Source organism: Callorhinchus milii, unplaced genomic scaffold, assembly GCF_018977255.1.
Source record: "Callorhinchus milii isolate IMCB2004 unplaced genomic scaffold, IMCB_Cmil_1.0 Scaffold10, whole genome shotgun sequence".
NCBI lineage: Eukaryota > Metazoa > Chordata > Chondrichthyes > Chimaeriformes > Callorhinchidae > Callorhinchus > Callorhinchus milii.
In genome coordinates this window covers 9,861,602-9,872,428 of record NW_024704751.1, presented here as the reverse complement: position 1 = coordinate 9,872,428, position 10,827 = coordinate 9,861,602, and the positions used below count along the sequence as shown (strand labels likewise).

The 10,827-nt window shown below is 49.2% G+C and overlaps 1 protein-coding gene across 1 annotated transcript in view; it reads right to left on the bottom strand.

The window, feature by feature from the left end:
* The window catches only part of LOC103180678 (huntingtin-interacting protein 1), a gene marked incomplete in the record, with an annotated part of 32,115 nt that overhangs the window by 8,402 nt on the left and 12,886 nt on the right, over positions 1-10,827 (bottom strand). Inside the window, 4 exon segments of the mRNA XM_042338731.1 lie at positions 955-1,035; positions 1,403-1,459; positions 5,087-5,229; positions 6,279-6,342. Coding sequence (XP_042194665.1) covers positions 955-1,035; positions 1,403-1,459; positions 5,087-5,229; positions 6,279-6,342 — 345 coding nt within the window.

The window sequence follows — 10,827 nt, the reverse complement described above, 5'->3', positions numbered from 1 at the left end:
GGACATCATGTCCTTTTCACACAGGTTTAACACTGAGTCACTGTTCACATCTAAACAAGCAGCAGATGGTGGAAACCAACAACAGGTCAACTCATGTCCGGCAGAGTGACCCAATTATTATTATTATTTTTTGAAGGGATTATTACCCCCAGGAAACAAACCACCAATCGACTAACAACCGGTTTCCTACTTATTGCTGGTAAACAGAGACGTGTGTATGGAGTAAGGAACGTTGGTCAACATTTCGTCCTGCTCGGATCTCTCACTTGCGAGGCGAGTGCTCTAACCACTGAGCTGCAAGTGTGATGACACGCGTATTGTGATGAAACTCCAGGCTTATTACAGAGCCCTCACCCTTAGTGAACACTTACAAATTATTTACATCATTTTCTCCTGTTTCTTCCAGCTGTCGGTCTGTCATTTGCAGATTTCCGGGGAACCTGGGATTCTGAGGGAGGGAAAAGGGGAAGTGTTATTACATCGGCAATCAGGCAGAGGTGAGAGAGAGAGAGAGAGAGAGAGAGAGAGAGAGAGAGAGAGAGAGAGAGAATGTGTGAACAATTTAAATTTTGGGAATGGAAATTATTTTAAAAAATTAAAATGTCAGAAAATATTCTTGAGAGAGGCATCAAAATTGCTTCACCCACAAAAATATACAGTCAGTTCACTTAACAGTGTTTTCTGTGAAGTGCTTTGAGATGTCTCGATGACGTGACAAGGTGCTGTATCAAATGCAAGGATTATTATTACATTACATTATTATTATATTATATGTATATCTAGAGAGAGAGAGAGAGAACCCTGTATGGAGGAATGGAAGTACAGGAATCTGCAACCTTTGGTCCGAATGGCCCAGTGGTGTCTGTTAAAGCTGATTTCATCTGGGTTAGGCTTAGCACTAGAGAGAGAGGAGGGGAGGGAAGATTCGAGAAGGAACCCAAAGAGGCTGCTTACTTTGCTGTGGAATTCCATCTTTGTTATTAACAGTTTGAGGTAGATGCTGCTCAGCCGCCCATAGCCTTCGCTTAGGTGTCCCTGTGCGGGAGAGAGAGAGAGACGGTAATTACACTTAGCACACACAGGAGAAAACATTAGAACAAGCCACGTGTGTAAGTGCCGAGAGAATCAGTCGTTGGCTTTTTCTGGGATGTTGCTCTGAGCAAATCAGCCGCTGAATTGGCCCAGAAACCCCCCCACCACCGCTGTCACTTCACTTCACTTTATAGTCAAAAATCCTATTGCAGTTGATGATCTACCGTCCAAATGTGTCCAAGCACCTCACAGGAAATAACAGCTCTGGTGTTATTATTATATTTTTTTAGCTAAAACGCGGTGACCTGTTTGAATACAAAAAGGTCCACAGCCGTGAAAAGCCCCTCGATTCTGAGCCCAACACACTTACCCACATCCTGCTCATATCACTCAGCTCCCCCTTGTAACGCATGGAATCCTGTAGCACCTGGAAACAATACAACAAGTGACATTTACACGGAGCCTTTCACGTCGGGAGGAGGTCCCAAGGCACTGGACAGTCAGGGATTTAGACCCGAGCTGGGGGTTGGGATCAGGAGGGATAGAGAACAGGGGGGTAGGAGGGTGACCGAAGGCGCGATCAAAGAGGAGGGTCGTGATACTGGCCTTGAAGGAGGCATGATGAGTTAGTGAACGAGGACACTACCTTCAGAGCCAGCAGAGAAGAAACATTGCGTTGAACGCTTTCAAGAACGAAGTGTTTGCTCGGTCGGGCAGAAGAGAACATACGCTGCAGAGATAAACTGTACAGCACAACCAGGGAACAGCATCACTGTAGCTCAATGGTTACAGGGCAGGGCGAAACGTTGGGCAAGTTTACTTACTCCACACATCTCTGTTAACAGCAATAAGTAGGAATCCGGTTGTTAGTCGAGGGGCAGATCACTTTTCAGGGGGTAGTACCTCCAAAAAAAAAAAATTGGTCACTCAATCCACCACTGTCTGTGGGACGCTGCTGTGTGCAATTGGCTGCCGTGTTTCGCCCACAAAATACACAGTCAATTCACTTTGCAGCGTATCCTGTGAAGCGCTTTGAGACGTCCCGAAGACGCAATGAGGCACCGTATCAAAGGCCAGGATTATTATTATCGTTACTGAGCAGACAATGCACAGTTCCTCCCGCAAATCTCAGCACAATGACCGACCAGAGGGCAAAAGGTTCTGCACAGTATTGGAGAGGAGAGAGGACTGTGTATCTGTGAAAGGATCCTTAATGTTTGAACAATTTCCTCCCAGGTTCCTGTAACCAACAATCAATGTCAGACTCGCTCCGAGCCCCCCGGGTCATCAATAATGTCTGGCTGGTGGTTAGAAACCCATCAGAAAGCACTTTACCGTGTGCCTGATTAGAGATGGTTCCCCACCAATGCCTGGCTGCAGTCAGCCCCCATCACTCACAGGCACAGCATTCCCAGATTCCCAGGTATTATTCATTCCTTTTGACCTGACATAAAGGGGCTGTTGGGGGGGGGGGATTTCTGGATACTTATCAGCCTCGCTCGACCATCATGGATGTATCCCTCAGTATCTGCGGTTTACAAGAGGACAGTTTAATCCAGGAATCTTCCCCCTGAGGCCGAAAAAAAAATCCTACGAAGGTATTCATGAATTTGGACCTTTGGGACATTCAGACCCCGCCTCATCCCCAGTGCAGGCAAACAGAAGATAATAATATTAATGATAATAATATTAATAATTCTTCCATTTGATACAGCGCCTGATCACGTCTTCGAGACGTCTCGAAGCGCTTCGCAGGATACGCTGTAAAGTGTACATTTTATGGGTGAAACGCGGCAGCCATTGGGACACAGCAATGAGTGTCCCCACAAACAGCCGTGGGCTTGGCTGAACAAATTATTGTTGTTTTTTTTACAATTTTTGAAGGGATTATGACAAAATCGCGACTCCCTCCACAGTAAATCCTAAGAAGCACTTTGAGACATCCTAACCACATGACAGACAGAAAATGCAGCATTTTATGAATAGATTTCTTGGCCAGAGAGAGCTATCCAATTCCCTCTTGAACACCCTGGAGCAGAAACAAGATCGCAAAGTCAGCTGGGATGAATACAGCCTTCGGCCCATCTGATCTCATCCCTCCGGCACACCCGCCCTAATGTCCTCCCGTCACAGCTTTTTTTTTCAAAATAAAAGAAAATGACTCCAGCCTCCTGGCCTTAGCCAGCGTTCCTGGCAACCTGTCCCAGGCATTAATGATCCCCTGGGTAAAGAAACACTTCCTGCTCTCCGGGCTCTAATTACCCTGTGCAACTCGAAACCCGTGCCCTCTTGTTCTCCTGGCTCGGTGTATCAGACAGCACTCGTGTGGGTTTACTTTGTGTACATTACACACCTCCTCCAACTGTCTGCTAACGTCAGCGGAGAAATCTTTGCAATCTGTCCTTTGCTGGGCATTAATCAGCCTGGCATTTGATACACACCCTGATCACTTCTTCGAGACATCTCAAAGCGCTTCACAGGACTTACTGTAAAGTGGAGTGACTGGATAGTTCGAGGGCGAAACGCGGCAGCCAATTGCGCACAGCAGTGTCCCACAAACAGTCGTGGATTGAGTGACCAAACCATTACCATTTTGTTCAGGGATTATTACCCCCGGATTCACAACTGGTGGTTTGCAGTGGCTCCAAACGTAAAGTATTGTCAAAGCTGTAAATATATTGCAATGTGCCTGTCATATTAAAGGCATCTCCTGTGAGGGGAATGTGCTCTGTATTGTTGGGACATATTGAATACGAAACAGGAGCTAAATCGCTGGTCTATCCAATCAGACCTGTACTGGAGGCCAAGCTGTGGTTTTGATAGCAAATAAATACAAGGCAGTCAGTCGGTCGGTCAGGTCTCAGTTAGTCAGTCAGCCATTAAACCTTCACTGTAGATATTCAATAGCTCAATCACCTTACACAAAAAATCCCCGGCTGCAATATAGATTTTATGGCAACTTTCACTTCATCTCATTTCATCGCATCACAACTTCAAAGAGAGCAGCCTAGTGCTGAGGGCCCTGCGGGAGTGGGGCTATTGTGAATGCAAGTTGATGTTGCTGGTGTTAAACATGGTGAGGGGTTTCCGGACGCACATCTCGGGCACCCGGTCCAACCAAAACACAGTCAACAGTCGAAAAGAGAGAAGAACATCTCGACGGGTGTTCCCCACAGACAGCCATCGGGTGTTTTTGTGATACCAGCTCCTCCTGATATACATAGACGCACGCACGCACGAATGCACACACACATGAGTGCACACACGCTCACACAGGGCTGAGATCAGCTGGGAACGAACACCCTTTAATGTGGCTCATTAATCAGAGCTGTCAGTGTCAAGGTGACATGAGATCTACAATGATTGTTGGGTGGAATCGCGGTGTTCAATAATTCATCTATTCCGTCGAGTGTCCGATTACTACAGCATCTCCCGAGTTACACGGACATCAAGCTGAAGCTTTCCTGTCGTGGGTAAAGTTGTGAGCTGAGCTGCTGGGTATCAGATTCAATCTCCCATCGTGCTCGGTTATCTACTAGTTATTACAGTAATAGACCAACGCTCTCTCTCTCTACACCTCCCTCTTGCCATGCTTCCCTTGGCTCCAACGCCACAAAATAGGTAGTCCTGTAGCTCAGTGGTTAGAGCGCTCGCCTCGCAAGCCGGAGGACCCTGGTTCGATTCCCGGGCAGGGCAAAACCTCAGGCAAGTTTCGTTACTCCACACGCCACTGTTTACCCAGCAGTAAGTAGGAAAATGGTTGTTAGTCGACCGGCGGACACTTTTCCGGGCATAATAATCCCTTCAAAATAAATAAATCAAAATAATAATTTGATCACTCAATCCACGACTGTTTGTGTGCAATTGGCTGCCGTGTTTCACCCACATAATAGTCAATTCGCTTTACATTCTGTGAAGCGCTGTAAGACGTCTCGAAAACGTGATAAGGTGCTGTATCAAATGCAAGGACTGTTATTATTATTATTATTATTATTATTATTCACATTATTATTAAATGTCAAACGTCGAACGAGAGTGGTGGGATGTGACTTACGCTGGAATGCCCATCCCGGAGCAGCTTATGGAAGACGTGGCAGAATTTCCAGCACAGGACGGCATTGCTGGACAGCGGCAACCGGTTGACCACCGACCAGAATGTCTGCGCCCCTTTCTCGTGGTGCGTGCCCAGGATACATGGTGCTCTGCGTCGTTAAGGAAACTCACACCGGCCACACTGACTAAATCCCGCTGAGATCCGCAGCAACTCGCACTTACGCAGCGCCCCGGATTATTAATAATAATAATTATTATTATTGCGTAATACATAAGTAGCAGATAATCCAAGACTGTTTGTGGGACGTTGCTGGGTGCATTTGGCTGCCGCGTTTCACCCACAAAATATAGTCACCTCACCTTATATTATATATCCTGCGAAGCGTTTTGAGACGTGTCGAAGCCGTGATAAGATGCTGTATCGAATGCGAGGCATGTTATCATTATCATTGCCGCCGGGTGATCAGGGGCTGGGCTTGTGGTGTCTGTCAGGGGGGGGGTGGGAGTGTCTGTCAGAGAGTGTAATAACCTGCTACTGCTCTCAACCGGCTCAAGTCATAACACAGTCCCCTCTGTAGAGGAAGGACATCAAAGAGCTCTGAGCTATCAGGGTGGTGTGCTTGTTTGCGCTGGGAAATTTCTGCTTCATATCCTGAGGAAATCTCTCTCTCTTTCTCTCGAGTCAACTTGATGTTAAACGCGCCACCCCTGCCAGCCGGCGCTCAGGCTCCCAGACAATCCCCGGATTTTACTGCGTTACAGGATGTGCCAGTTGGCGATTTTCTACTTAGAGAAAGTGCTTTTTTTAACGTTTGTTTTCCAGTAAATGTGCAACGCAGCCCAACGTGCCGAGAGAGAGAGAGAGAGAGAGAGTGGGAGGGCGCAGGGGGGTGGGGGGGAGTGTGGGAGGTGGAAGAGGGCGACACAACCCCAGGTACCCCCAGTTATAGCTGGATATAGTACAACATGGTAACTAACAGCTCAGGTGCTGACAGCACAAAGCCAGACATCCAGCAGCCTCAACACGTCACACAAACACACACACACACACCCACGCAGCGGCTCAGGAAACCCACCCGCCCCGCTCACTCGCCGCGAGCCTCCCCCCCACCCCCACCCCCACACACACACCAGCCCTGCGATGAACAAGCGCTTTGTGTTTCCTTCCAATTCCACCCAACGAAAAAGGATATTCCTGGCGTGCTTTTCCTTCACAGCGACTTCCTGTGTGTTAATGGCTTTATTGATGCTGACTGTCTGAAAAGCAGGGAGAGAGAAAGAAATAATCAGGACATTCGCTCAGTGTCAGCTCCCGAGGAAATCAACAGCCACACAAACACGAGCCCAAACTCCCAGTCCATCACCTCCTGTGATGGAGAGCCTCGCTTGTAAGCTGCGTCTGCAAGCCCAACAGTCACTACACTTCAAAGCAACTCTCTGTGTAAGATTGCCATGTTACAGTATAAGCAGCTGTATGATAATAATAATAATAATCACTGCATTTGATACGGCGCCTTATCTCACACCTTCCAGACGTCGCAAAGCGCTTCACAGAATATACTGTAAAGTGTAGTGACTGTGTATTGTACGGGCGAAACACAGCAGCCAACTGTGCACAACAGCATCCCACGAACAGTCATGGACCGAATGAACAAATTATTATTATTATTACACTTATTTATTTATTATGCCCGGAAAAGTGAGGGATGGTGGTTGGGGGGGGGGGGGAAGAGGGATGACCCTCAGGGGGTGGCAGGGGAAGCGAGGCAGTTCCCACGCTATTATTAGAGCAAACCGAGCACAGCAGCCTCCCTCGCACACTGCACCTAACCTTATTACAGCACCAGGAGAGGAAGCGAACACCCAAACACCAGCCCCCAAACAAGGAGCAAATGTGTAAACAGGGAGTCTGAGACAGGACAGAATCACTGGCATCGGGACTCGGGAACAAGCCAATGCCGTGGGTGAACAGTAAACCCAGTAACACCTCAAAGCTCCCAATAAAAACACTCGAGCCCACAATACAATCCCATCTCGGTTTGACAAACAAAATACAGTCACTACACTTTACGGCGTATCCTGTGAAGCGCTTTGAGGCGTCTCGACGACGCGATGAGGCGCTGTGTCAATAGCCGGGGTTATTATTAGGAAAGAACCTCCACTGTTGATCCCCATTTCGAGAGGGGCAGAAAATCGGAGACCTTAACCTTACACACAGCGAACATTCGGGCAAACAAATGGGAGTTCGATACGATAAACATAAGATACGCAGCGTTTAGGAAGTGAGAAGAGGAAACACACGCACTCCCTTGATGAAACAGCACTTGCTAAGGGGGAAGGAAGCCGAGAGAGATCCAGGGGCGTGAGTCGACTTATCACTCACGGTCACCAAACAGTGGGAGGCGACCATACGTGAGGCAAACAGGAGACTGCAAAACCAATCCACAAGCGATATACAGTGACCTGGTCAGACTCGAGTAGAGGGAGGGTTGGGAGGGAGGGAGGGAAGGAAGGTGGGAGGGAGGGAAGGTGGAAATGAATGTGTGGGAAGCCAGCACAACAACAGATTTAAATATTTACAAGCCGAGAGGGAGTCTGTCAATTATTTACTATTGCCGTTGCGTTATTTTTCCCTGTTGGCCGCCACACCTGACTCGCGCCTCCAGCGAGATGAGCAGAAGAACTTGCTCGATCGAAGAAGGACAAGGTCCATCCGGTCGGCCATCCACCGGCCTGGCAGCCACTTGACATGTCATGTCCCGCATTATACACTGTGTCCCCAGATATTACTTCCAGAAAGAAATCCATCTCATTTGTGCTCGAAAGCGCAAATCGACGCTTTCTGCTTCCCCCGGGGAGCCCGTGCCACGAATTTACCCGGAATTTACCCCCTTCAATCGCAGGCCGTGCCCTCTGGTTCCCCTGTTCTGGAGCGTAGAACCGGAAGATATGAAATGGTTGGGATGAGCAGCTGTTCCAGTGAGGTGCCTCTCGCTCTGCTCACAAGTCCACGTATTAAACTTCATTTGCTGGGACTGTTTCTAATATATTGCAACTGGGCTGAGGTGGGGTTAGTGTAACCAGGGATTTCACCACCGCAGCCCCCGACCCCCTCACCCCCCTGCCCCACACCCCATGCCCTGACCCCCCTCAGCCCCTCACCCCGACAACTGTCCTGTAAACGTATTATAATAGTCATAATAATCCTTGCATTTGACACAGTGCCTCATCGTGTCGTCGAGACGTCTCAAAGTGCTTCACAGGATACACTGTGACTGTGTATTTCTTGTGGCGAAAACGCAGCAGCGAATTGCAGCCGTGGGAATACGTTTGCTGCTTTTTTTCCATCGGTCTTTTTTTATAGCAGTAGCAACTCACTGGCACCCACTTCCTGTGACATCCAGAAAGAGCAGAGATAACGCAGCTATTAGTTAGCACACGGGAGGTCAGCAGAAGACAACGCAGACACAGCCACACTCTGTGAAGGTGCCTTCGGTCATCTCCCTCCAACATGTCTCCTTCTCTTCCCCCCCCAACCCCACCCTCGATGTTTAACTATGCTTAATAGGTCAGGGCAAAACCTTAGGCAAGTTTCCTTACTCCCCACGCCTCTGTTTCCCACCTAAAGTAAGAACCCGGTGGTTAGTCGATTGGCAGATCACTTTTCCAGGGGTAATAATCCCTTAACAAAATAAATAACAATAATTGCTGTGCGCGATTGGCTGCTGCGTTTCGCCCACAAAATACACAGTCAGTTCACTTTACAGTGTATCCTGTGAAGCGCTTTGAGACGTCTTGAAGGCGTGATCAGGCGCTGTCAAATGCAAGTGCTAGTATTATTATTATTATTATTAAAGGTTTGGGGCTCTCGGTTGAGCTGTAGGGCAGCGGTTCCCAAGCCCCGGTGTAATGAAGCCCCACAGAGAAGCGGATTATTTTGTTACTTGAGCTTTCTCAATGGGGGGGAAACACACACAGGAAGCCAGTCATTAGGTGCTGACCCTCAGTGGAATGCAATGAAGCGAGGAATGTGGAAGCAGACAGTTGGCAGAACACTGGGACCAGCTTCGCTTCCGCTCACCAGAACTGGCAGTGAGGGGAGGGGGGAGGGAGGGATGGGGAGGAGAAAGGAGAGGGAGGGGAGTAAAGGAAAAGCCGGCCTAGACTCCCTCACAGCTGTAGATTCGGTGGCTAAACAAAGGCAACGGTGCCAACAGCAACCGTGTTCCTGATTACTTTGGCCATCCAGGGATTGGAAGCTGCCCCCCGCCCAGCCCCCCCTCACCCCCCATCCCCCCCCCTCACACCCCCATCCCCCCCGCGCCCCGAGAGCACATTCCAGCCGGGGAATGTACCGAGTGCAGAGGCCAAAGCTAATTAACTTAAACAACAAAACCCAATGACGGACACACAGGTCCCGGCCTCTCGGCCCCGCACTGCCCCACAGGCAGGAAGCGAAGGCTTCAAACCACATTCACACACGGACCAACGGTAAACCCTTCACATTCGTCCGGCAGAGAGAACACTGAACAAAAGCCATTCCCTCCCCCTCCTCCGCCTTCCCCACCCCTCTCCTCCCCATCCCCATCCCCATCCCCTCCCCTCTCCAAGGACTGCGCTGAGCAGGAGTATAATGAGAGCCAGAGAACGTGTCAGACTCCAGTTCCCCACCCCATCTCCTGACTAACAGATGACATTTGTAACAGCGTTTTAATCACATTGAAATGAAACATCTCGGGGCAAAACCTCAGGCAAATTTCCTTACTCCACACACACACGCACGCACGCACACACGCACACACACACACGCGCCTCTGTTTCCCTCGCAGTCAGTAGGAACCCGGTTGTTAGTCGATTGGCGGATCGCTTTTCCGGGGATAATAATCCCTTCAGAAAAGAACTAATAATTTGGTCACTTTAATCCACGACTGTTTGTGGGGGACGCTGCTGTGTGCAATCGGGCTGCCGCGGTTTGCCCACAAAATATACAGTCACTACACTTTACAGTGTATCCTGCGAAGCTCTTTGAGACGTCTCGAAGAAGGCGCCGTATCAAATGCCAGGATTAGTAGTAGTAGTAGTAAGTGCCCTCGGTGTGAAGGGCTCGTTATGAAGGCACGGTGTTGCAGTATCTGAATCACACGACAGACAGCAGATAAAGTTAATAACCAGTGGGGTGCGCTGAGGCAGCGAGGCCGAGGAAAGGGAAAGCAACAGGTTGGACTTGATGTCGGGCGACACTGACTTTCATATTAAGTGCTTGAGGCCTGACAGCTGCAGGAAATGTCTGGAGAGACTGAAACACAAGTCTGACACAGAGAAACAACTCCATCAGCACAGGGCACAACATCGAACCACAATGAAAATAGGGCGACAGCACCAAAGGGGCTGAATCCTGGGCAGAAGTGAGTCTCCATCGGAAGAGGACGGGGGGTGCGGGGAGGGGGAGAGAGAGAGAGAGAGAGAGGGGGCCACACGTGGGCCACACGTGAGCCACACGTCAACTAAACTGCCCAGGGATGAGATCAGCAGCGCTGGTCAGCAGCAAACGCTGCTCATGTCTGCTGCCTGGACTGAGGACAGACACACTTACAGAATAATAACAACAATAATAATACTAATCCTGGCATTTGATACAGCGCTATATCACGTCTTCTCGAAGACGTCTCAACGCGCTACACGGAATACACTGAAGTGTATTTTTTATTGGTGGGCGAAACGCGGCAGCCACTTGCACACAGC